Source organism: Lepus europaeus, chromosome 23 (genome assembly GCF_033115175.1).
Source record: "Lepus europaeus isolate LE1 chromosome 23, mLepTim1.pri, whole genome shotgun sequence".
Lineage (NCBI taxonomy): Eukaryota > Metazoa > Chordata > Mammalia > Lagomorpha > Leporidae > Lepus > Lepus europaeus.
Window position 1 is genome coordinate 5,510,824 of NC_084849.1, and position 25,791 is coordinate 5,536,614.

At 62.6% G+C, this 25,791-nt stretch overlaps 1 protein-coding gene across 3 annotated transcripts in view; it reads left to right on the plus strand.

The window, feature by feature from the left end:
* The window catches only part of RILPL1 (Rab interacting lysosomal protein like 1), a 34,964-nt gene that overhangs the window by 1,559 nt on the left and 7,614 nt on the right, over positions 1-25,791 (plus strand). For all 3 annotated transcript variants that reach the window (XM_062181914.1, XM_062181912.1, XM_062181913.1), the window contains exons 2-5: positions 7,980-8,130; positions 14,588-14,706; positions 15,231-15,452; positions 25,231-25,403. In XM_062181914.1, the coding sequence (XP_062037898.1) occupies positions 7,980-8,130; positions 14,588-14,706; positions 15,231-15,452; positions 25,231-25,403 (665 nt within the window). The remainder of the gene's footprint in view (positions 1-7,979; positions 8,131-14,587; positions 14,707-15,230; positions 15,453-25,230; positions 25,404-25,791) is intronic.

A 25,791-nucleotide genomic window follows, 5' to 3' on the forward strand; every position in this document is an offset into this window, starting at 1 on the left:
TCGCAAGTGGTGCCCACTATTTTTAGGCCTGGGCGGACTTGCCGCGGGACATTGGGGCTGACAGTGGGGCTCCTCCCCGGAGGCCCCCATCCCTTCCAGAGGGCCAGGGTGGGAGGAGGCCTTTGGAAACCTGTGTGTGCGGCTGCCTCTCACTGACCGGGACTTCAGGGCTCAGCCCCCATCACACGGAGGCCCTGGCCCCCGTGTCCCCAGCCCTGGTCCTAGGTGCTGCCGTGGCTGGCAGAAACCCTCGGGAGCTGCTGACGGTCATCAGGCCTGAACAACCGCACTTGTTGCTTCTGGAGCCCGCTCAGCCAGGACGGAAACAGCAGCCGGTCCAGAGCCTGGCTGGCTGTGAGCAGGGAGGACCAGCTCACGAATCAGAGGACCAAATCCTTCTTGCAGGCCCCTTCCTTCCGTCCTGGGGACCTGCAGAAACTCCCGAGGCCCTTTTCTGTAGCCTGGGTGCTGTTTCCAGGCAAAGTTTTCCAGGTCTGCCTGGCTCCAGCGGGACACACCCGCCTCCCCCGCGCACGCCTGCTCTCGGTCAGTGCTGCGCATCCCTCGGTCCCAGACGCTCAGTCTGCAACCCCACCAACAGGCCTGGCCTGCAGAGCACCCATGGGCAACGCAGAGAAGAGCCAAGCGGTGGGGGCAGGGGCCCCCATGCGGGCCAGCAGCGGGGTCGGGAGGGAGGCCTGGAAGCGCGCAGTCTTTGCAGACCAGTGGCTGTGCACGTGCGTGTTTAGTGAGCTCCGTGGGCACTGGAGTGGTCTCGACCCTCGTGGGCAAGGCCTTTTTGGGCAGGGTCGTCAGACAGAAATGTGATGTGGCTCCCCGGTCAGTGGGACAGGCGAGGCGAATTTTCACACATCTTACAGGAGCCAGTGTACCCGAGGTATTTTCTGTGCGTCAGCCCTATAAGTAATTGTGAATGAGATCTTCTGCATTCACTTTTTCCTACTCCATCTGTGAACCTGGTGTGTATTTAACCCTTGTTGCACGGGTCATTTCCACCAGATGTGGTCCAGGGGCTTAACGCCATGGGTGTCATTATAGCGTGAGGAGAGAGATTTAAAACCAACATCAGCTCATGAGAAATGGCATGAGAAAAATACGACAGTGTCTCAGAAAATCTGGGGGGGCATTGAATTAACAGATAAACTTATTTTGGTGCATAAATATTTTGAGAGGCCGGCACTGTGGTGCAGCGGGTTAAGCCACCGCCTGCAGCTCCGCGCCCCACATGGGCACCAGTTCAGTCCCGGCTGCTCCACTTCCCATCCAGCTCCCTGCTTCTGGCCTGGGAAAGCAGCGGAAGATGGCTGGAGTGCTCGGGCCCCAGCTGCCCACGTGGGAGACCTGGGCGAAGCTCCCAGCTCCTGGCTTCTGTCTGGCCCAGCCCTGGCTGTGTGGTCATTTGGAGAGTGAACCAGCAGAGGGAAGATCTCTCTGTCTCTCTCTGTGTATCTAACTCTGCCTTTCAAATGAATAAATAAATACATCTTTTTTAAAATGTTTGAAATCCAAGGTGGGCATTTGGCCTAACAGCCACGCCACCCTGTGGGATGCCCACATCTCATATTGGAGCACCTGGTCCCTGCCCCACTGGGTCCTGCCCCACTCCGCTCCTGGGCCCCTGCCCCACTCCACGCCTGGGCCCCTGCCCCACTCCGCGCCTGGGTCCCTACCCCACTCCGCGCCTGGGCCCCTGCCCCACTCCACGCCTGGGCCCCTGCCCCACTCCGCGCCTGGGCCCCTGCCCCACTCCGCGCCTGGGTCCCTGCCCCACTCCGCTCCTGGGTCCCTGCCCCACTCCACGCCTGGGTCCTGCCCCACTCCATGCCTGGGTCCCTGCCCCACTCCGCGCCTGGGTCCCTGCCCCACTCCGCTCCTGGGTCCCTGCCCCACTCCGCGCCTGGGTCCTGCCCCACTCCATGCCTGGGTCCCTGCCCCACTCCGCGCCTGGGTCCCTGCCCCACTCCACGCCTGGGCCCCTGCCCCACTCCGCTCCTGGGTCCCTGCCCCACTCCGCGCCTGGGCCCCTGCCCCACTCCGCGCCTGGGCCCCTGCCCCACTCCGCTCCTGGGCCCCTGCCCCACTCCGCGCTTGGGCCCCTGCCCCACTCCGCGCCTGGGCCCCTGCCCCACTCCGCGCCTGGGCCCCTGCCCCACTCCGCGCCTGGGTCCTGCCCCACTCCACGCCCGGGCCCCTGCCCCTCTCGGCTCCCGGTCCCAGCTTCCTGCCCGGGTCCCTGCCCCTCTCTGCTCCCAGTCCCACCTCCCTGCCCGGGCCCCTGCCCCACTCCGCCCCTGGGCCCCTGCCCCTCTCGGCTCCCGGTCCCAGCTTCCTGCCCGGGTCCCTGCCCCTCTCTGCTCCCAGTCCCACCTCCCTGCCCGGGCCCCTGCCCCACTCCGCCCCTGGGCCCCTGCCCCTCTCGGCTCCCAGTCCCAGCTTCCTGCCCAGGTCCCTGCCCCTCTCCGCCCCCGGTCCCAGCTTCCTGCAGCTGCACAGCCTGGGAGACAGCAGTGATGGCTGAGCTGAGCTCCTGCCACCCCCACGGGAGACCTAGACTGGGTTCCCGGCTCCTGGCTTCAGCCTGGCCAACCCTGGCTGTTGCAGGCGTTTGGAGAGTGAGATAGTGGGTGGGAGATAGCTGATCTGTCTCTCTCTCTCTCTCTCTCTCTCTCTACCTTACAAATAAATAATTAAACTTTTTTATCTATGCAGTTTTTTTATGACATGCGTTTCCATGAACTTTTGGAAGACCCCTCCCAGAACAAGGAGATGTCTGTTATGATTATCAGTTTTGTTGAGAGGTAAAGTCAGAGAGCTCCTATGCTCGGGTTCACTTCCGAAATGCCCACGATGGCTGGGATGGGCTGGGTTTGGAGCAAGCAGCTCAATTCAGGGCTCGCAGGTGGGAGACGGGAACCCAGTTACCTGAGTCCTGACCACTGCCTCCTAAGGTGCTGGAGTCAGGAGCCAGAGCCAGGGTTGGACCCAGGCCCTGTGATGTAGGACACTATCTTAACTGCTCCTCTACCCGTTCCAAACAGGAAGATGTTAGGAGACAGGCTGGGGTGTGGGTCTTACAGGTGGGGCGGTCCGGAGGGTGAGAGCGGAATGATGTGTAGAGCCAGCCACAGAGAGATCTGGGGGAGAGGCATTCTGGGTAAGAGACACAGCAAGTGCAAAGGTCCTGAGGCGGGAACCTGTGTGCTGTGATCAGGGAACACAGACAAGGCTGGCGTGGCTGGAGCAGTGTGGGCGAGGGAGGGGCATCCCGGAAGATGAGGTTGGGGATGGAGGGACCTTGCTGGCTGCAGTCAGCAGTCAGAGGCTCACTGGTGCCGAGAGAAGGCAAAGGAGGTAAGCAGCCGAGGCTGGTGTTGGGGAGGGCGCTTTGGCTGCCCGGAGACAGGTTGAGCTCTCTGCGGTGAGCTCGGAGGAAGGGGCTAGAGAGAGGAGAAGCAGCCGGGAGAGCAGGACAGGCGCGTGAGAGGGAACAGGAAGGTGTGGTGCGGTTGCACCTGGAGACTCAGTGCCCAGAGGTGTGCTTGACCCACGCAGCCAGTCCTGGCCCCCCAGGTCTGAGTGGGTCTCCCTGGGTCAAAGTCGGGGTGTCAGGAAGGCTCCATTCCTGCGGGGGGCGCCAGAGAGGAGCCCGCCGCTCAGCCCTTCCCAGCTCCAGGCTGCTGTCTTTGGCCTGGTCTGCAGCCCCTCCCTCCCTCCCCTTTCCCAGACAGCTGTGCGGCATCTGCACCCACACCTCTGCTCCCACACCTCCTTGTCTCCGGCTCCCACCCTCTGCCTCCCTGCGGCGAGGGGCTTCGCATGGTTATGGAAGAAGGGCATTGGAAGCGGTTTGGGACAGGCTTGTGGTGTACAGTTCAGAAGGCGCCAGTGAGGACATGGACGCGTGCGTCCCATATCCCAGTGCCCGAGTCCAGGACCCGGCTCGGGTGTCCAGCTCCAGCTTCCTGCCACTGCAGGCCCTGGGAGCCGCAGGCGATGGCTGGAGTGTTTGGGTCCCTGCGGCCCACGTGCGAGACCTGGAGCAGTTTCTGACTCCTGGTTCCGGCCCTGGGCCCAGCCCTGATTGCTGTAGGCATTTGGGGAATGAATCAGAGGCTGCGAGCCCCCTCCCAGCTCCCCATGTCTTTCTCTCTGCCCTCTGCCTCGCAAATTACAAAATTTTGGTGTAAAAATATTGTGGAGTCCATGCATAATTTTTCATGATACACACCTTTTTTTTTTTTTTTTTTGACAGGCAGAGTTAGACACTGAGAGAGAGAGAGAGAGACAGAGAGAAAGGTCTTCCTTCCATTGGTTCACCCCCCAAGTGGCCGCTACGGCTGGTGCATTGAGGCCGGCGCACCGCGCTGATCCGATGGCAAGAGCCCGGTGCTTCTCCTGGTCTCCCATGGGGTGCAGGGCCCAAGCACTTGGGCCATCCTCCACTGCACTCCCTGGCCACAGCAGAGAGCTGGCCTGGAAGAGGGGCAACCAGGACAGAACCGGTGCCCCAATCGGGACTAGAACCCAGGGTGCTGGCGCCACAGGCGGAGGATTAGCCTAGTGAGCCGCGGCGCCGGCCATGATACACACTTTAAAAAAAATGTTTACTTGACAGAGTGAAAAGAGAGTAAGAGGAACAGACAGAGAAAAAAGATCTTCCTCCGCTGGTTCACTCCAGTGAAATGGCCGCAGCAGCCAGGGCTGGGCCGGGCGGGAGGCAGGACACGGGCTCCATCCCAGCCGCCTGTGGTGGCAGGTGTCGCCTCCCAGGGAGGCATTAGCGGGGAGCTGGATCAAGTACGCTCCCATACGGGATTCTGGCGTCTCAAGCGGTCACTTAACCTGCCGGGCCACGACGCCGGCCCTGTGGTCACATTTTCCATGAACTCCTTTTATCAAGGTTTGTTTACTTATTTTGTTTGAAAGGCAGAGTGATGAGTGAGAGAGAGGGAGCGAGCGAGCCTCCATCCGCTGGTTCACTCCCCAAATACCCCAACAGCCTGGCTCCACCTGGGAGCCCGGACCCCAGCACTTGAGCATCATTTGCTGCTTCCCAGGACCTTAGCAGGGAGCTGGACCGGGAAGTGGGGCAGCGGGGACTCCCATCCGGGATGCGAGGGTCCCAGGCGGTAGCTTAACCTGCCGCCATGACCCCACATGGAAGGACCCTGTGCTGACACCCACCCACCAGGTAATCCAGGATCAGCCCCACCCCAGCCCCTAACCTAAGCACATCTGCAAGGCGCCTTTTCCGCACAGGGTGACAGATTGTGGGGCTCCGGGGATTAGGCTGTGATGTCTGAGAGGCCGCTGCACTCCTGCCTCAGCCGGCTGCCCTGAGCCCCTGTGGGAGCAGAGAGCTCTATGTCTGGCGAGTCGTGTGTCCGCTCCTTCGTCCCATCCCCACAGCCGCCCCCTGCCCCCACCCTCGCCTCCTGGGCTGAGCCCGCCGCACCCACACTCCATGATGTGTTGACTGCTCTGTCCCCGGTGCTGCTTCCTGGCGGGGGAGGTGGGATCTAGGGCTTTAGCTGGAAGACGGACGGAGGCTAAGCTGGCCATCCGGCACCGGCTGGCCTGGGAGGTCTGCGGAGGCGCAGGGAGCCATGACATTCCAGGGCCCTGGCAGGATTCCAGCCACTTTCCCTGTAGTCACCCTGGGGTCCCCACAGCACCCCCCAGGGCAGAACCCATGCCCTCCCCCTCGTCTCCAGAACACCCGGAGGCTGAGTGGCGTCCCCACCTGCCCAGAGCACTCCTGTCAGTAGCAGGCGGCAAAGAGGGGCCTTGGAGTCGGCTCTGGGGTCTGGGCCTGAAGCCATGACTTTGGGCAGGCAGCAGTGGCGATGCCCGCGCAGCGGTTTACGGTTTTACCACGTCCATTTCACGTTCAGGGCTTTATTGAGCTTGCCCCACGCCGTGCAGTTCACCCATTTGAAGTATCCAATGCGGTGGATTTTAGTCGATTGGAAAACGTTTTCATTACTGCAGAGAAGACCTGTACCCATAGACCGCGGTCCCTCTGCCCCAGGGCCCCGCCCTGCACGGCACCAGCCTCTCCCTGTTCTCTGGCTCGGGCTGTTTCCCGCAGTTCATGTCCACAGGACCACATGACACCAGCCCTTTAGCTTCAGGTCTCCTTCTTTAGCATAATTGTTTTTAAAGATTCATTTGTTTGCCAGCGCCGTGGCTCAATAGGCTAATCCTCCGCCTTGCGGCGCCGGCACACCCGGTTCTAGTCCCAGTTGGGGTGCCGGATTCTGTCCCGGTTGCTCCTCTTCCAGTCCAGCTCTCTGCTGTGGCCCGGGAGGGCAGCGGAGGATGGCCTAAGTGCTTGGGCCCTACACCCATAAGGGAGACCAGGAGAAGCACCTGGCTCCTGGCTTCAGATCAGCGCGGTGCGCTGGCCGCGGCGGCCATTGGAGGGTGAACCAATGGTAAAGGAAGACCTTTCTCTGTCTCTCTCTCTCACTGTCCACTCTGCCTGTCAAAAAAAAAAAAAAAAAAAGATTCATTTATTTGGGGGCCGATGCTGTGGCACAGCAGGTGAAACCATGGCCTGCAGCACCAGCATCCCATGTGGGCGGTGTTCGAGTCCCGGCTGCTCCACTTCCGATCCAGCTCCCTGTTAATGTGCCTGGGAAAGCCATGGAGGATGGCCCAAGTGCTTGGGCCCCTGCACCCACGTGGAGTCCCGGAAGAAGCTCCTGGCTGGGTTGCAGCCATTTGGGATGTGAACCAGCGGATGGAAGGTCTCTCTCTCTGCCTCTCCCTCTCTTCTCTGTACCTCTGCCTTTCAATTAATTAATTAATTAATTTAAAATTTTATTTAATTTGAAAGGCAAAGCATCAGAGAAAGAAAGAGAGAAATAAAAAGCGCTTCTGTCTGCTGTTTCACTCCCCAAATGGCCACACCAGCCAGGGTTGGGACAGGTTGAAGCCAGGAGCCAGGAGCTCCATCCGGGTCTCTCACACGGGTGGCAGGGGCCCAAATAATTGGGCGTCACTGCTGCCTCTCAGATGTAGTAACAGGAAGCCGGATCAGAAGTGGAGCAGCCGGGACTGGAACCGGAACTCCCGTATGGGATGGCGTTGTCGTGGCCTAACCTCATGGAGCCTGCCCCTACGTAATGTTAACTAAAGCTGCAGCGTCGTCAACGCCCTGTAACCTTTTACATCTGCGTGACGGTGCCTTGGGGAGACGTGGGGTGTGGGGGGTCCGCGGCTGATGGGCGTCTGCGATTGGCTGCTCTGAATTGTGTGGGGACCACGTCTGCGGGTGGACGTTTTCCTCTCCCGGAGCAGAACCACAGCGCCCCCTGTGGCAGCGTTGTCCAAAGTGGCTGCACCTCTCGCCCTCCCACCTGCGGCGTCCAGGGCTTATCAGACGGCAGCCACCCGGGAAGTGATGCTCAGGGGCTGATCTCGTGTGTCCCCACTCTGCCGTGTCTGGGTCCCCTCAGCTGGGGAACCGGCTTGGGTGATCCAGGAAGTTGCCAAAGACACCTTGAGGAGAGCTGTGCGTGAGGCAGCCGGGGAATCGGGGCAGGTGGCGCTGCCTGCCTGGACGGCCCCAGGCTCCCGGCAGCCTCTCCCCCTGGGCGAGAGGCCTGTGCAGACCCCGCGTGCAGCCCAGGGGGTCGGACAGGTGGCTGGGAACAGAGGGGGGGACCCGCACCCCTCCTCCGTCATCCCGATGGTTGCTGACAAGTGCAGTCCGGCTTCGTGCGTGTCCGAGGGCGGTTCCAGGACGGTTGTCACCTGGCCAGGCGCTCGTGGCATCGGTGGGGTGCCTGCCCTGCAGGAGGCACCTTCTGTTTCTTACGGAGGTGCCGTGGGGGTTAGCGGTGGCCTCGTTCTCACCTGCCCGCCGCCTGGTCCCCGTGGGGAAGGCGACAGCCCAGAGCCCGGGGCTGGGCAGGCTGTGCAGGCTGTGACCGCGCCCCCCGCCCCGGCAGGAGCTGGAGCTGGTGGAGGACGTGTGGCGCGGCGAGGCGCAGGATCTGCTCTCCCAGATCGCCCAGCTGCAGGAGGAGAACAAGCAGCTCATGACCAACCTGTCCCACAAGGACGTCAGCTTCTCCGAGGAGGAACTGCAGAAGCACGAAGGTAGGGGGCGGCGCAGGGCGTGCACCGCTGTCACTCCAACCCCTGGGCTCCCGGCTCCCCCACTCCCCGCCCCCGACCCTGGAGCCTCCGCTGATGGCAGCTCACAGAGGCTGCAGCACTTGGGGCGAGACGAAGACCTTGCCTTTGTCACGTGGTCTTCAGGTGCAGACGAGGTCGCCGATGCCGGCGGCATGGTCCCTTCTGGTGGGGGCCTGGACCTCAGCACCGCCGTGGCTCTGAGAAGGAAGGGCTGCTCTGGTGAGGCTGGAATCCTCACCTTAGATGCCTGTTGTCGCGATGCACAATGAAAACATTGAGTCCTGAACTCAGCACTTGGATGCCGGCTGGCTTTGATCGAATCACCTGTGTGCCTAAGCCGCCCCCCGATGTTAAAAAGAGGGTCACAGCTGTATCTCCCTCGGGAGGTTATACCAAGGATTAAATGCGTTGGTGGGTGTAGACGGCTTGGAATCCTGTCTGGTACCTAGAAAACACGCAGCAGGCGTTCCTGGTGTTCTCGGAGCTGCTGTTACAGTGTCTGCCTCCTTACTGAACAGATGAGGAAAACGTAGACTGAGGGGGCAGAGGGTTGCCCGGGGTCACAGCGAGTTGTGGCAGAATCAAGACCAGAAGTGGCCCCTGGAGGAAGGCTTCTGCCTCTCTGGGACCTTGGCGTAGGCTTGGAGGAAACACGGGGTTCAGGCTGTGGGGGAGATGGCGATCTTGTCCAGCCCCGAGAATGGCCCACTGTGACATCCTGGTGCCCGGGAGCTCGTGGCCCCCAACAGAGGGCAGTGTTCCTTCACTCACCCCGTCTCCTTTGTCACCGACGGAGCACCTGCTCTGTGCCTGGGCTGCGTTGGAGACTGGGATATGTGATGTCTTGAGTCTCTGTCCTACAGAAGGGACAGGGAGGGGGGAGCCTGGTGCAGTGATGACTCAGCCCCGCAAATGAAGGCGAGGAGAGAGACAAAACAAGCAGAACACGTGACAGGTGAAAGACAGGCTCAGGCAGGGAAGGCCCTGGGAGGTGTCAGTCAGTTACATCAGAGGTTACATTAAGTGTAAATGAGCCAGACACTCCAGTTCAAAGACAAGGATGGTTAGGCCGGTGTGGGTCCAGCCGCCTGCTCTTTATAAGAGACGTCCGTAGTGAAAGTTGAAAGCAAAAGGGGAGAAAAAGATACACCATGCAAATACTGACCCAGAGGACGCGGGTACAGCGATGTGAATGTAAGACAAACAGACTTGAAGGCACAAGCATCAATAGAGGTTACTTTCTAGTAATATAACAGTTCTCCAGGAAGAGCTAATGATTTTTTTAAAAAGATTTATTTTGTTATTTGAAAGTCATAGTTACGGGGGGTGGGGTACAGAGAGAGAGAGAGAGAGAGAGAGAGAGAGAGAGGTCTTCCATGTGCTGGTTCACTCCCCAATTGGCCACAACAGCCAGGATCCAAAGCCAGGAGCCAGGAGTTTCTTCCAGGTCTCCCATGTGGTTGCAGAGGCCCAAGGGCTTGGGCCATCCTCTACTGCTTTCCCAGGCCACAGCAGAGAGCTGGATCAGAAGAGAAGCAGCTGGGACTTGAACCAGCACCCATATGGGATGCTGGCATTGCAGGCAGAGACAACCCACTATGCCACAGTGCCGGGCCCAACAGGTCTTTTAAAAACAAAAACAAAAAACTATATCCTAATTATGCTGGGAAGTTTTTAAATAGATTTGTTTAAGTGAAAGGCAGACAGATCTTTCGTCTGCTGGTTCACTCCCCAAGTCTAGGCTGCTACGTTGGATTTAGTGCCGTGAACTTTTCTCACTTATCTGGCAGAATTTCTGTACCAGTATGGATCTGTTCTTATTTTCTCTTTTTCCTAATTTTTAATTTATCTTTATTTACCTGAAAGACACAGAAACAGACAGAAAGACCTTCCCATCTGCTGGTTACTCCCCAGGTGCCTGTAACAGCCAGGGCTGGGCTGGGCTGAAGCCAGGAGCTGGGAACTCCATCTGGGCCCTCTGTGCGGGTGGCAGGGGCCCGTGTACCTGAGCCATCATCTGCTGCCTCCCAGGGTGTGCGTTAGCTGGAAGCCGGGCCAACAGCAGAGCCGGGGCTGAGACCCAGGCAGGCTGGTGTGGGCTGTAGGCATTTTTTATTTTTTTATTTTTTAAATTTAAAAATTTTTTTTTTTTATTTTTGACAGGCAGAGTGGATAGTGAGAGAGAGACAGAGAGAAAGGTCTTCCTTTGCCGTTGGTTCACCCTCCAATGGCCGCCGCGGCCGGCGCATCATGCTGATCCGATGGCAGGAGCCAGGTGCTTCTCCTGGTCTCCCATGGGGTGCAGGGCCCAAGCACTTGGGCCATCCTCCACTGCACTCCCTGGCCACAGCAGAGAGCTGGCCTGGAAGAGGGGCAACCGGGACAGGATTGGTGCCCCGACCAGGACTAGAACCCGGTGTGCCAGCGCCGCAAGGCGGAGGATTAGCCTAGTGAGCCGTGGCGCCGGCCGGGCTGTAGGCATTTTAACCTCTGTGCCACATGGCCCCGCCCTGCCCCATTCTGGTCTTTTTGAAGGACAGAGAAGCAGTTTAGCTTGGAGTTGGGAAGTCTGAGCCTGGAGGCCAGGCTGCTGGCGTCCGGTTGTCCGCCCGGCTGGATCCAGCCGTGCGGGGTTGAGCCCGGCCCCTGGGGCCGCTCCCTCATCTGTAAAACGTGGGCATTGTTTTGAGCCCTGAGTCAGTTCGGGCAGACACCGGGCACTGGGAAAGCCCGGGTCAGTACTGGCTGCCGTTTGCTCTGTAAGCAGTGCTGTGGTCTGCAGGTCACCCGTGTAAATCGCACAGTTCCGGCGTTTTCTGTAGGTGCAGAGCCGGGCCCTGCCACACTCACAAAATGTCTTCATCAGCAGCCACCAGTCCACCCCGTCTGCGGATGTGCCGGCCCGGACGTTCTGTAGGAATGTAGCTGTCCGGGGCGGGTCTGCTGTGCCCGGCTCCCGTTCCGTGGTGCGGCAAAGTCGCGGTGCAGCCACGATGCAGCCCCGTCGGGAGCTGCCTCCCTGCTGCTGGTGGCCAGGTCGGATTCCAGTCCTTGGAGATCGCGTGTCTGCTTCACCCGCTTGCCCCCCGCCGACTTCCAGCTTGGTCCCACGCTTCGGCTGCTGGGAGCGTTTGCGTGCAGGTGCTGGCATGCACGTACCGGCTGTTTTCTGCTCTTTGGGTGCAGGCCTAGGAGTGGTGCTGCTGGGTCATACAGAGACTGTGCCACACCTACCAAGGGACCTGTAGCCATCTTTTTGTGTGTAACATTTCTGCAGGGTGCGCAGGCCTCTGGGGTGCCCCGGGAACTCTAAGCCTGATGCCATGAAGCCGCAGAGGCCACGGCTGAGAGCACCGAGCTGCCTCATCACAGCTGTATGCTTCCACGGTGTCCCACGGCGCTGCCGGGCTGTCCTGCCGCAGCCCACGGGAGTGCAACTTCAGACGCGCTGTCTGCTGCTGCGTGGGTCCAGCCCCCAAAGGGCCAGCCCTGGAGGCCGCTCAGCTCCTGCACTCCATCGGCGCCCGCCCGAGCTAAGCAGCCTGGCAGATGCCAGGCGTGCCTGCGTGGTTATTTTTACTTTGCCTGGGAAGCCACGGGAATGCGAGGATAAAGACTTCCTCCACCTGCCAGGGGAACGGACATCGGGCAGAGGGGGCCCTGGGAGGAGGTGGAGCCGAGAACTCGGGGTCCTGGGCCAGGGGTGACCTTGAGCAGAGGCGGGGCGGAAGCCGGGGATGGACTGAGGGGTTGAGGGTGCAGCTGCCCGGTTTCTGTGGGTGGCGCAGTGTGGCTTTCTCAGCACTGGGTGGGCCCTGCACTCGGAGCCACCTTGGTGGCCTCCTCTCCCATTCCCTCTCCCTGGGGCCCCTGGACCGTGAGCTACACCTGGAGCCTTCCTGCCCCTAGACAGCGAGCCGCACTCTCAGATGGAGCTTGCCGGCGTGCAGCCAGAGGCGCCTGGTTAGCGGCTAAGGCACACCCAAGGGGCTGGCGTGGTGGTGCAGTGGGTTAAGCTGCCACCTACGATGCCAGCATCCCATATCGGGTCCCAGCTGCTCCACTTCCAATCCAGCTCCCTGCTGACGGCCTGGGAAAGCAGCAGAGGATGACCCAATGCTTGGGCCCCTGCACCCATGGGGGAGACCCGGAAGAAGCTCTTGGCTTCAGCTTGGCTCAGCCGTTTTGGCCATTTGGGAAGGAAACCAGCAGATGGAAGACCTCTCTCTCTCTCTGCCACTCTTTCAAATAAATACACGGAAGCCACCCTGGGTGGGCATTCGGCGTGGCAGTGAAGACCTGCGTGGGACGCCTGCGCTGCGTGTTGGCGCTCCGGGCTCCAGTCTGGCTCTGCTCTGAGGTCCACTCCCTGCCCATGTGCACCCTGGGCGCAGGCAGTGGTGGCTCATGGGCTCATGGACTTAGGTCTCTGCCATCCACATGAGACAGGGAATGAGTTAGGGGCTCCTGGCTTCTGCCCGGCCTGGCCCCAGCCGTTCCAGGGATTTAGAGGGTGAACCAGTGGATGGGAGGCTCTCTCTCTCCCCCCCCCCTCTGCTGTTCAGATCAACAGGTGACGGGAGGAGGTGGCAGGCGAACCATCGCTGCCGCCTTCCACGGTCTGCAGTGGTGGGAGCCAGAGCTGGGAATCGAACCCAGGCCCTCTGATGCAGCCTTACCCACTGAGCTGCAACCCTGGACATCTCTGGCTCAGCTGCTTCTTGCCAAGCTGTGAGTGTCCTGTGTGTGTGGTGGACACGGTTTGCCAGCAGTCTCCCGTTCTGTGGGTGGCGCCGACCGAGAGCTGCCCGGGCCGGTGTAGCCGCAGCGCGTTCCCTGTCCCGCGGTGTGGCTCTTTCTCCTTCTCACGGCCCATGGGCATTCGCGTTGCTCCCAGCGTGGGGCCGTTGTGAGTGCAGCTGCTGTGAATGCCTCTACCTGTCCCGTGCTGGACGTGAGTCCCTCTCCCGCACTGGTGTGCCTCGGTCTTCAGTCTACAGAAAGCTCACTGGTTCTCGGGGTTATTCATTCTTTAAAGGTATATCTATGTATTTGAAAGGCAGAGTGAGAGAGAGGGAAAGGCAGAGAAACAGACAGAACTCCCGTCTACCTATCCACACCCCCAAATGGCCAAAACAGCCGGTGCTGGGCCAGGCCAAAGCCAGGAGCCAGGAACTCCACCGTGGTCTCCCACATGGGTGCAGGGACCCAAGCCCTTGGGCCGCCTTCCGCTGCTTTCCTGGAGGCATTAGCAGGGAGCTGTATCGGAAGTGGAGCAGCCGGGACTTGAACCTGTGCTCTGATGTGGAGTGCTGGCTCACGAACAGAGGCTTCTCCCGCTGCACCCTGGCGTCGGCCCCTCTGGGTTTTTTGCCAACCGCCCTGCCGGGGACTTGGCCAGGATGCAAGCGCGGGCGCGTTGTGCGTGTGCCCGCTCCAGTCGGTGCTGGCCCGGGCCGCTTCCCCACTGCTGTGTTCTGAGAAGGGCCTTGCTGGCGACGGCGCAGACGGAGCCAGCTGCGGCATCACCAGTGGCACAGTCTTGGGGTCGCCTGTCATATTTGCAGCCTGTCATTGGCGAAGGCGTCGGCCGTGAGGTGAAGCCGTTTTCCAGGGCAGCCTCCAGCATCCCCAGGGTCCTGGGGGGTTTCCGTGCTCTGCCTCCCAGCGAGGGGGCCGAGGCAGGCACGAGGAGCCCACCACGTGGCCCCGTGAGCGCCTACTGTGTCCTAGGCATTGCTTTCTCAGTGGGCTGTTGTCACCCATTTTATAGATGTGGACACTGAGGCACAGAGAGGCCAGTCCACAGCCGCACGCCCAATAAACAGGAGCCGGCGTTTGAGCCACAGAGGCTGAGCCGGGTGTCACTGAGCAGTCCTCTTTCGTCATGTGTAAGGATACAGGAGCTCCCTAACAACTCAAACCTGCGGCCGGGGCGGGTGTTTGGCCCAGTGGTCCAGAGGAAGGGGTCGAATCCTAGCTCTGGCTGCTGACTCCGCTGAGACCCTGAAGAGCAGCAGGTGATCGGCCAAGTACTTGGGTCCCTGCCACTGACGCGGGAGACCCCGAGGGAGTGCCTGGCTCCTGGCTTTGGCCTGGCCCAGCCCTGGCTGTTGTGGGCATTTGGGGGGTGAAGTGGCAGATGGGCGCTCCGTCCGTCTGTCTGTCTGTGTCTCTGCCTCTCAGATACGACCGCAGTGCTGAGGAGGAGTGAATGGTGGGTAGGGGAGTGGGCAGAGGGAGAAGCCAAGCCGGCTGGGTGGGGGAGTGGAGGGAGGGAGGGCTACTCGGGGGTGTCAGCGCCTCGGTGAGGAGGGGACTCTGCGGGCGCTGGCGGTGCTGGGCAGGCGAGGGGAGGCGGCCCCCAGGGGGGCGCAGGGGAGGAGGTGCAGCCGCCGCCGCTGTCCCCCCCACCCAGGCATGTCGGAGCGGGAGCGGCAGGTGATGAAGAAGCTGAAGGAGGTGGTGGACAAGCAGCGGGACGAGATCCGCGCCAAGGACAGGGAGCTGGGCCTGAAAAACGAGGACGTGGAGGCTGTGAGTGGCGCCTGGGCTGTGTCCGCCCTCCCGGCCGGGAGGGACCACTGGGGCGGGCCCTCTGCCCCCCACCCCTGCTTCCTCCTCGCCTTCTCCAAGTCCCACATCTCCGTGGGCCACATCCCTGCTGGGAGGGCGTGGCAGTGCCGAGTGGCCCCGGGTGACCCAGCTCCGTCCACACCCTGGGGAGGCCCCAAGGCCCGGTCAGCTTGAGCTGTGGCCCCCAGGCCACCTCAGCCGCCCTCTGCCGGCAGATTGAGCGCGGTCCGGGCTGCTCCAGGGCTGCTCCAGGAATCCACGCGTATCTGCCGGAGTCAGAGAAAGACTTCACGCTCTCTCCTCGGTCATGGTGGATTAATTCTATGACGCCGACCTCCCACCTGCCCTAAGTTTATCCTGGGAAACACACAGTTGCCCATCTCTGGTGTCCCCGGAGTTGTAAGATGAACAGATTCAGAGAAGGGTGTGCGCCACGCGGATGGCAGGGCCCAGCCTGAGCCGCCGCCCGTGGTCTCCCCTGACAGCTTCAGCAGCAGCAGACTCGGCTGATGAAGATCAACCACGACCTCCGGCACCGCGTCACGGTGGTGGAGGCGCAGGGCAAGGCCCTGATCGAGCAGAAGGTGGAGCTGGAGGCCGACCTGCAGACCAAGGAGCAGGAGATGGGCAGCCTGCGCGCGGAGCTGGGCAAGCTGCGGGAGAGGCTGCGGGGCGAGCTCAGCCCGGACGCGGAGGAGGAGCCCGAGGTGAGCGGGCGCGGGGCACAGGGCGCGGGGCACAGGGTGCGGGGAGTGGGCCGGGGGAGGAGCCCGAGGTAGGGGGCGCGGGGCACAGGGTGCGGGGAGTGGGCCGGGGGAGGAGCCCGAGGTGAGCGGATGGGCGGGCGCGGGGCACAGGGCGCGGGGCACAGGGTGCCGGGAGTGGGCCGGGGGAGGAGCCCGAGGTGAGCGGATGGGCGGGGCACAGGGTGCGGGGAGTGGGCCGGGGAGGAGCCCGAGGTGAGCGGATGGGCGGGCGCTGGGCGGGGGCGGAGCCCCAGGTGAGCGGGCATGGGGCGCGGGGCACAGGGTGCAGGGCGAGCTTAGCCCCAGGTGAGCGGGCGCGGGGCGCGGGGCACAGGGTGCAGGGCGGGCGCTGGGCGGGGGCGGAGCCCAAGGTGAGTGGGCGTGGGGTGCGGAGGTGGCGGGGGCGGGCGAGGCTGAGCAGTGAGTGGTCCCAGGGTCTCCCCGTTGTACTTTAGAAAATGGGAGGCCCGGAGAGCAAGCCGCTGGCCTGAGGACACACGGCAGGGTGGGCAGACGCAGGGCCGGGTCTGGAACCAGGGCTGGGGACCGGTCACTGCCGTCTGTTCCCCCCTTCGAACGGCTGCTGCCCATGTTGGCCAGCCCAGACTGGGCCCTGTCCACGTGGTGCTGGGGTTTGGTATGGGTCCCGATGTGTTGGTCGTCATGCGATGCTCTGTGCCCCAGCAGGGACCTGGGCACAGTGTCCACCTCGCCACCCGGACACAGGTGCCCAGAGGTGGGAGCACCGTGTGTCGTCAGCTGATGAGCGGTGACCCCGGGTGGGGGCTGTCCCCACGGCGGGGGGCTGTCCCCACGGCAGGGGGAGGGCGTGCCAGGAAGGAAGCCCCTGAGAACCAAGCCCTCCCCAGGAGGCTGCGTGCTGGGCGAGGCCATGTGTGCAGCGTCCACGCGGCACCTCGGGTGGCTGGGGCTGGGGAGGTGGGAGCATGGGCCGCGGCTGCTCGGTGTGACAGCAATGCCCTGGACTTGGACAGTGGCGATGGCTGCACGGCTCTGAACGCGCTGAGGCCCCCGGGACTTTATACTGGAAAGGGGCGATTTTTTGGTATCTGAATTATATCCTGAATTTTTTTTTTTTTTTTGGACAGGCAGAGTGGACAGTGAGAGAGAGAAAGAGAGAAAGGTCTTCCTTTTGCCGTTGGTTCACCCTCCAATGGCCGCCGCGGTTGGCGCGCTGTGGCCGGCACACCGCGCTGATCCAATGGCAGGAGCCAGGTGCTTCTCCTGGTCTCCCATGGGGTGCAGGGCCCAAGCACTTGGGCCATCCTCCACTGCACTCCCGGGCCACAGCAGAGAGCTGGCCTGGAAGAGGGGCAACCGGGACAGGATCGGTGCCCCGACCGGGACTAGAACCCCGTGTGCTGGCGCCGCAAGGCGGAGGATTAGCCTAGTGAGCCGCGGTGCCGGCCCGAATTTTTAAGAGAAGAAATTCACAGGGAAGGAGAGGCACAGGGGCAAGAGGCCCCCAGGGTCGGGGCCAGGAGCACTGCTGGCCACCCCTGCGACCCTCTGTGCGTGTCCCCTTGTCTGACCCCAGAGTCGTTCCAGGAGTTGAACGAGCTGGGTCACTGGGAGCCAGTGTCACCTGTTGTCACCTGTTGTGACCTGTTGCCACCAGCACAGTCCGGGGCCTTTCCCAGACGGAGAAACGTGTGAGAACGAAGTAGGGAGTGAGTTCCAGGCAGGGGATGGGTGTGCAAAGGCCCTGTGGTGGAGAAACTGCAGTGCAGAGTGACGGGGAGGGAGAGGGTCTGGGGGAGGTCAGGGAGGCGGGCAGGGGTTGGTCCCACAGGCCACGTGGAGGAGAGGATTTGGTTTTCCCTCTGAGAGCAGTGTGCTGGGTGCTGTGAGGGTTCAGGGAGCTCACGGTCCAGTGTGGGCGACAGCCTGGGCACCGGCAGCCTCGCTTCGCCAGAGCAGCTGGGGGCTGGGGAGAGAGTGCACTGTGCTGAGCGCGCACAGCAGAGCTCCAGGCAGGTGAATTTGGGGGGTGGTCCCGGAAGTCAGGGCAGAGATGGGCAAGGAGGGAAGGTGAATTGGGGGAGGGGTGTCACCGAGGCTGCTGCTTGGGTTCCAGGAGCCCAGTGCCGCCGGGAATGCCAAGGGGGCAGGCAGAACCCCTCCCAGAACCGCCCTTCTGAAGAACGAAGGCTCAGACGTGGACCAGCAGGCACCGGCCCCCAGGGGAGAGGTGGCCCCCAGGGGTGGGGCGTCCCCTGGCTTCTGAGCAGACATCTAGCATGAGTGGAGGCGGCACCCTGGGTGTCTCCACCCGCACAGCGGCCCTGTGGTGTGGGGCTTTGTGGCAGGGCTGTGGTATGAAGCTGAGATCCGGACAGGGAGCAGGTGGCCGACAGGTGCGCCGAATCGGAGCACAGCGCCGGCGCGCGCTCTCCCTCCAACAGGTTTTCACTGACTGTCTCAGGCCCGCGGGCGCTGCGCTAGTCACCTGGGCTGGAGGACAGGTGTGCTCGTGGGCAGGTGGGCTCACGGCCCAGCGCTGAGTGTCCTGAGGGTGTGGGGTACAAGAGAAGGGAGGGGCAGAGGTCTGTAGAAGGCTCGGGGCCTGCTTTAGTGGTTGAGCCGGGGGGAAGGGGATTGATTGGCCAGAAGCTTTGAGTTGGGAACAGCTGCAGGTTCGGCGGGTTCCGGGTGCCAGGTGATGCTCTCGGCGCTGGGGCCACTCTCCGGCAGGCTCCCACCGCAGCCTGGACCCTGGTGCTCAGCCGGCGTAGCAGTCCCAGGAGAAGGACCTCGCCCCTTTCCTGAGACTCCCAGTGACAGCCTCGGGGAGTCCTCTCCTCATTTGCCAACCAGCCAGTCACTGTGGCCACTGGTATAGCGTAAGTGCCGGGCCAGGTAGACTGAGAGTGGGGGCAGGGTCTTCCTCCAGCGGCAAGCTGCGGTGACTTAGCCCCAGGGGCAGGCAGGGGCGGGGGCTGGGCAGTAGCTGTGGTCTGCAGCACTGGCGATCTGGAGCCAAGAGTGCCACCTGCAGGGCTCAGAGCAGGAGGGGTGTGCAGGCGTGAGCCGGCGAGTGGGGAATCAGGGCAGTGGGGGGAGCTGGCCCAGACGCATGGCCGTGGGATGTGGGGGGCGGGCACACTCAGGCCTGTCTCCCTGGCCAGGCGGGGCCCATGGACCTGACCCCAGCCGGCTCTCCACTTCTGCAGCGGTGCCCCTGGGCGTGGCTGCGGGGAGGGGGGCCAGCTTCCCTTTCTGGCAGTCGAGGGGTAGGGGTGGGGGAGGAGAGTCAGGTGGTGGTGATGAGGAACCTGCTGAGCCGCTCTGGTCCCATGCCCAGGACGGGCTGCCCTGTCCATCTCTCGGGCTGTGTGGAGTTTGCCTCGTCGTTATCCACACAGGGGCTGCAGCTGTGCTGTCCCGTGGCCCAGGCCCGTCCGCCTCTCTAGTGGCCCGAGAGGTGCCTCGTCTGACCGGCGTGTGTGCTGGGAGAGGGTGCGGTGAATGGCAGGGCAGGGGCCGGGCCGGCCAGCAGGTGCAGCTTGTGGGGTGCCCAGGGTTTCCTGCAGAACGCCGGCAGGCCATCCAGCCAGGCAGCCGCAGAGCCGGCCTGGAGAGCAGGCAGCCGTGGTGGGAGCTGGGAGCCCGGAGCTGGAGGGGAGTCCCCTCCCTTCACTGCTGTCTCGGGGCAGGCACGATGGCGCAGCGGGCGTTCTGGGCGCCTGCACATCATAACAGGAGTGCAGGTCCAGTCCTGCCTGAGCTGCGTCCCGTCCCCAACGCCGCGGCCGCAGAGCCCTCCCCGAGGGCGCCGTGCAGCTCTGCCGCTCGAAGCTCGAGGGCTCGGTCGTGTTTAGTGCTTCCCGGTGCTGCGCGGTCACCGCTGCTGTCCCTAAGAGGCAGCAGCCCCTGCTCACCAGCAGGCACTGCCGTCCGTGGCTCTGGCTTCTCCCTGGAGGCCTTGTCCTGGACGCCCAGCTTCCAGCGCCCGTGCGCCTTCCAGTTCCCACTCCTCATGTCACAGCCGAAGGTCCACCTGCCTTCCACAGACCCGCAAGCCCGGCTGTTAACAGCTGCCCCTTGGGTTTCTCCGCCCCCCCGGGCTCTGCTGGCCTAGTACATTCTGGTTAAAGTGGACGGCAGGTCAGATCTAGGCCAGTTTATGCCTGCTGGGCAGAGGTAGCGAGCCACCCAGAGCACAGACGGTCATCCCCATCGCTGCCCTGGTGACCGCTCCAAAGGGCATGGTTAGGAGGCCGCGTGGGACACCTGCATCCTGCATTGGAGGGCCTGGGTTCGAGTTCCGGCTCCCCTTTCAATCCAGCTCCCGGCTGATGTGCACCCCGAGAGGAGGCAGCATGTGGTGCCTCCGGCACTTGGGCCCCTTCCACCCGCGAGGGAGACCCAGACGGAGGTCCTGGCTCCTGGCTCCTGGCTCCTGGCCCAGCCCTGGCTGTTGTGGGCATTTGGGGAGCGTATCAGCAGATGGAAGCCATCTCTCTACCTGCCTCTGTCTCTCTCCTGTTCAAAAAAGTAAAAAACTAATCTTAAAAAGAAATTTAGAAAAGGGCCAGCAACGTGGCTCACTAGGCTAATCCTCCGCCTGCGGCACCGGCACCCTGGGTTCTAGTCCCGGTTTGGGCGCCAGATTCTATCCTGGTTGCTCCTCTTCCAGGCCAGCTCTCTGCTGTGGCCCAGGAAGGCAGTGGAGGATGGCCCAAGTCCTTGGGCCCTGCACCCGATGGGAGACCAGCAGGAAGCGCCTGGCTCCTGGCTTCGGATCGGCGCAGCGTGCCAGCTGTAGTGGCCGTTTGGGGGGTGAACCAACGGAAGGAAGACCTTTCTCTCTGTCCTTTTTTTAGAAAAGGAAGTATGTGCGAGGAGTGGGAGAACAGGTGCTTTGGCTCTGGGGCAGCGCGGCCCACTCCCGGGCAGCCAGGCCTCACTGCCTGTTACCGGTCTCTTGGGCCTCCCTGGGCAGGGCAGCTCCCTCGAGCCGTGCCCAGAGTGCCCCCAGGGATGAGTGCACACCTGCGGATGGACCTGGCGTGTCCCAGATAACCTCCCTGGCCCATGGTCCCTCGGGGAGTAAGCCAAGAAGAGCCACTGCCTCCGGCCGCTGCCGTACAAGCCGCTGGTCATCGAAGGAGGAGCCTTTGCGTCCTCTGGGTCTGGCCAGTGCGGTCCTGGGCTGCCCGTGGCACCACCGTCACTGCCCCGAGGCCTGGGGAGAAGCTGGAGCTGCAGGCTGCTCTCGTCCGTGTACTTGTGGGGCGGGGAGCGGTGGTCCCCGAAGCAGAGCTGCACACTGCACGGGGAACCCCAGCTGCAAGGGGATCGGATCCCCGCTTCCCCCAGAAGGCCATCCCTGCCCGAGAGAAAGAACCTGGGCTCTGAGGAAGCCTTTGGGGGTAGGCAGGGGTTGCCACAGCCTCAGAGGCCTGCACTTTTAGGAATCCCCTGTGTGCACGCAGGGCCTGGAACTGCCCCTGGGAGGAGCGGGGGGCCTGCCCTCGGCCCCCAGGGAGCTGGAATTGGCCGGTTCCTTGGAAGGCCTTTGCCCTGCCCCAGGCCGTGGGGTCTTCTGTCATGCCAGGGACATGTCCCCTGCCAGGGACACAAGGAAGCAAGTCCCTCACCCACTGGTGAGCAGCAGGACCTAGCTGTCTGTGGCCAGAGGGGCTGGGGCCACCATGGAGTCTGAGGGCGGGGCCAGAAGGACACGCATAAAGAAAGGCAGGCGGGGCTGGCAGATTGAGCAGAGTGAGCTGAGCCTCCCCCTGCAGCGCCCGCATCCCATGTGGGCGCCGGTTCGAGTCCCGGCTGCTCCACTTTCTGTCCAGCTCCCTGCTGATGGCCTGGGAAAGCAGTGGAAGATGGCCCAAGTGTGGGAGACCCAGAAGCTCCTGGCTCCTGGCTTCCAATCAGCCCAGTGGTCATTTGGGAAGTGAAACAGCGGATAGGAGACCTCTCTGTCTCTCCTCCTCCTAACTCTGCCTCTCAAGTAAAATATAAATCTTAAAAAAAAAAGCAACTGCCACTCAGTGTCCGTCTGTCCCTCCCTCCCTTCCTTATTTATTTCTATTTCAAAGGCAGAGAGGGAGAGGGAGAGGGAGAGCGAGCGAGAGCGCGTGAGCTTCCATGCATTGGTTCACTTCCCCGATGCCTGCAACAGCAGCCAGGACCGCGCCAGGCTGAAACCAGGGTCCCGGAACTCCACGTGGCTTTCCCGTGTGGGTGGCGGGGATCCATCGCTGCTGCCTCTCGGGGTGCGCACCAGCCGGAAGCTGGATTGGAAGCGGAGACAGACGCTGAACCCAGGCACCCGGGTATGATGTGGGCATCCCAAGCAGCGGCTTAACAGTGCCGGCCCTGCTGCTTTACCAGTCGTCTTCGTGCGACTGCTTCGGCGGCACACATCAAGTCGAACGATGCAGAGACGAGGAACGAGGGTGACAGGCGATTCGTGAAGCGTCCCGCGTTTTTTCCCCTGAACGTGTCGCGTGCCAGAAACCACGAGGTGCGGCGCCTGTCATCCCCAGCAGGGAAGCTGCTCTCGCGGTCACCTCGCTGGCACTGCCGTTTGCCACTGATGACCGTTCTTCTCTTCCTTGGGGAGAGAGCGAGAGGAGGATGTGGTTGGAGTGGTAAACGAAAAATAGTTAATTAAAAATTTGTTTTCATTTGTTTATTAGTGAGACAGAGCTCTCAGCCCCTCGTGTACTTCCCAAGGGCCCACGGTGGCTGGGGCTGGGTCAAGCCGACGTCGGGAGTCAGAAACTCAGTTCAGGCGTCCCACGGGGGTGGCGGGGCCCCGGTCACCTGAGCCTTCACGGCGCCTGTCAGGGTGGGCGCTGGCAGGAGCCAGCAAGCGCCAGAGATCCAGGCTCACCTGCAGGAGGCCACACGCCTGCCCCCTCTGATGCTTTCCCCAGAAGCAACCCCAGCCCCAGCCTGCACTGTGAAGTCTCCTTGGCAACCGGTGCAGCAGAGTTTGCATCGCGTGACTGCCGTGGGGGCCCCGGGCTGGCCTCAGGGTGCCCAATTTGCAGCCTCTTGTGTGTGCAACTCCTGCCCGTCTGTGCAGACCCCGCGCCCAGGGCCCGCCCCCGCAGCTCTGACATCCCCGGTTCTCCGCGCTCAGCTTGGGCTCCCTGCGCCCCGAGCCTCCGGTCTGTGAGCTGCTGGTGGTGCAGGTCTTCCCCAGCCCCTACTGGGTGCTGCTGATCCGGTACTGAGCAAGGCTCCAAGTTAATGACCAGCAGACGCTGGGTGGCTGTTGGACATCCACGTCCAGCCTTGCTTCATGGGCAGCGTGGGCAGCTGGCGCTATTGAGTGCTTGCTGTATACCAGTCACTTGTTAAACGTGGTCCTGTGTGGAGGATACAGAGATGTGGCTGTCAGGTGGTCCCAGGAGCAGTCCCGGGGCTGGACCCAGCGGACATGCCCTGGAGACACAGCAGCGCAGACTCCCAGAATTCCTAGCAAGTTTCATCCTCCAGCAGCTCCTCCCCTGCCCGCAGCGGGAAGTGGCCTGGTACCACGGCCAGGTGGTCCAGGGGATGACAGATGTGTGCCAGGCTCCGGCTTCTTGCTGTGCCGAGGCACTGCCCCTGCTGCCCGCTGCTCCATGGCTGGGCGTGACCAGACCTGCCCTCCCTCCCCGGCCTGCCGGGCTGCTTTGTCACCTGATCTGCCCCATGGGCTTCAAGTGTCCTGTACCGGGAACAGCTTGTCCCAGCTCTCCCTGGCTCTGAGGCCTTGCGTCACCATCCAGGCTGGAGTCCCCTTCTCCTTGGGAACTGCTGTGGTTCTGGTTTTCTGGGGTAGGGGTGGGAGGGGTGCAGAGTATCGCTTGCCTCCCACTTCCCCTATTCCAGAGCTTTCCACTGTTGTCCGGCCTCTGTCCACTCTTCTTGGCGTGAGTCGGTGGCTCACGGGTGTCAGGGACACTACACTACCTCGGGATTACAGGCACCTGTAGGCTTGGGCAGTGAACAGCCCCCTGGGAACTATGTCTCTCAAATAAATAAGAAGAAAACTGTTTTTTTGCAAAAAGTTCCACAAATCTGCCCCTAACTCAGTAGCTCCCTCCCGGGCATCTAAGAGGACTGGGAGGCACTCCAGTACCGGCACATGCAGGTTCACAACGTCGCTCCTGACAGCCACAAGCCGGGAAGACACAGGTGGCCATCCACTGAAGAAGGGGGCCACCACCTAAGCGTGGCAAGCGTGGCCCAGGCGCACAGTGGGCGTTACCATGAGAGGAATGCGGCCTTGATGTGTGCGACAAGGAAGCCAGACGCTAAATTCCATGGTCGGGAAATGTCCAGAGTATGCAAACCCAGAGACCAAGGGGAGGTTGGGGGGAGAGGGGCGGGGGCTGGAGAGTGCCAGCCTGCTGGGGGCGGGGTCTCCCTTTGGGGAGGTGCGGCTCTCCCAGAAGCACAGAGGCAGTGTTTGCCCAGCGCTGTGGAATGTGCCTCTGAGTGCCACTGAACTCTGTGCTGTGGTAATTCTTGTGTCACTACAGTTTTATTTTTTTGACAGGCAGAGTTAGACAGTGAGAGAGAGAGAGAGACAGAGAGAAAGGTCTTCCTTCCATTGGTTCACCCCCCAAATGGCCGCTATGATCTGCAGCCAAGAGCCGGGTTCTTCCTCCTGGTCTCCCATGTGGGTGCAGGGCCCAAGGACCTGGGCCATCCTCCACTGCCTTCCCGGGCCACAGCAGAGAGCTGGACTGGAAGAGGGGCAACCGGGACTAGAACCCGGCCCGCACCGCAGGCGGAGGATTAGCCTAGTGAGCCGCGGCGCCGGCCAATCACTACAGTTTTTTAAAAAGGCTTCCTTGTGTCGGGAGAAGGTGGGAGGCGGGCTCTGCGTCTGACTGGGTTGGTGACTTTGTGTGGCTGTGTAACTGACGAGGAGGAGAAATGGCTGAGAGTGCCACCCTGAACCCCCAGGCACCATGCTCAGAGCCCCTGGGGAGGAAGAGGCTTGGCCAGACAGGGGTGATGGCTGGGAGAACGCAGGTGTGGCTTCGGGTGGAGAAGTCAGGGTGGGCAGACTGAGGTCCCGCCTGCCGTGGCCAGGTTAGCCGTGGCCCTGGAGAGCCTGCAGACGCCAGGGTGGGCAGACTGGTCCCGCCCGCCGTGGCCAGGTTAGCCGTGGCCCTGGAGAGCCTGCAGAAGCCAGGGTGGGCAGACTGTGGTCCCGCCCGCTGTGGCCAGGTTAGCCTGCAGACGCCAGGGTGGGCAGACTGTGGTTCCCACCCGCCGTGGCCAGGTTAGCCGTGGCCCTGGAGAGCCTGCAGAAGCCAGGGTGGGCAGACTGTGGTCCCGCCCGCCGTGGCCAGGTTAGCCGTGGCCCTGGAGAGCCTGCAGAAGCCAGGGTGGGCAGACTGTGGTCCCGCCCGCCGTGGCCAGGTTAGCCGTGGCCCTGGAGAGCCTGCAGACGCCAGGCAGCAGATTAACGAGGCCGGCAGCACCGGAGGCGCACAGTTTCTGTTCCTGGGACAGCTTTTCCAGCTTGGGATAAACCCTGAGTCAGGTGGGGCTGTGTGGGATGTGGGTCTGGCTGCTGATACAGGCGGACGAGGAGAGCAGGTGGCCGCGGCTTCCCTCCCCGGGGAAGCTGCACAGAGGCCCCCACGAGTGCTGAAAATAGCGCCCTGGGCGAGCTGCTCGCCCCCGGGAAGCATGTGGGGGCCGGGCTGACCGGGCCACTCAGCAGCAGCATCTGTGCCTCCTGCAGGCGGAGCTGGGCGGAGAGGAGTGTGTCTCCGACGCGGAGAAGGCAGCCATGGATCTCAAGGACCCCAACCGCCCCCGGTTCACGCTGCAGGAGCTGCGGGACGTGCTGCACGAGAGGAATGAGCTCAAGTCCAAGGTGTTCTTGCTGCAGGAGGAGCTGGCCTACTACAAGAGGTGAGGCTCCCTGGGAGCGCCTGGGCGGCCCCTCCTGGAAGCCACGCAGTTCCTGGGTGCCCTCCCCTGCGAGCTCTCAGGGCCTCCAGGACTCTGCAGCTGCGAGAATGAGGATCCCTGCCCACCCCTACCCCACCCACCCCGTCCACCCCTACCCCACCCCCCGCCCTGCAAGGTCTGGAGCAGCAGCCTGAGGTCAGGCAGAGACTTAGCTGGGGGGCTAAGCGGCGACTACAAGCAGCCCGTTTTGGGTGCACCTGAGTGGGCCGTCTCATCCCGGGCGCGCTCACACTCACCAAGCTTGTCCCACCCCAGGGCCTCTGCACTTGCTGCCCCCAGCGCTCCCCGTGGCTCACAGGTCCCCTCCCGCGCCCCCATCCAGGAGAAC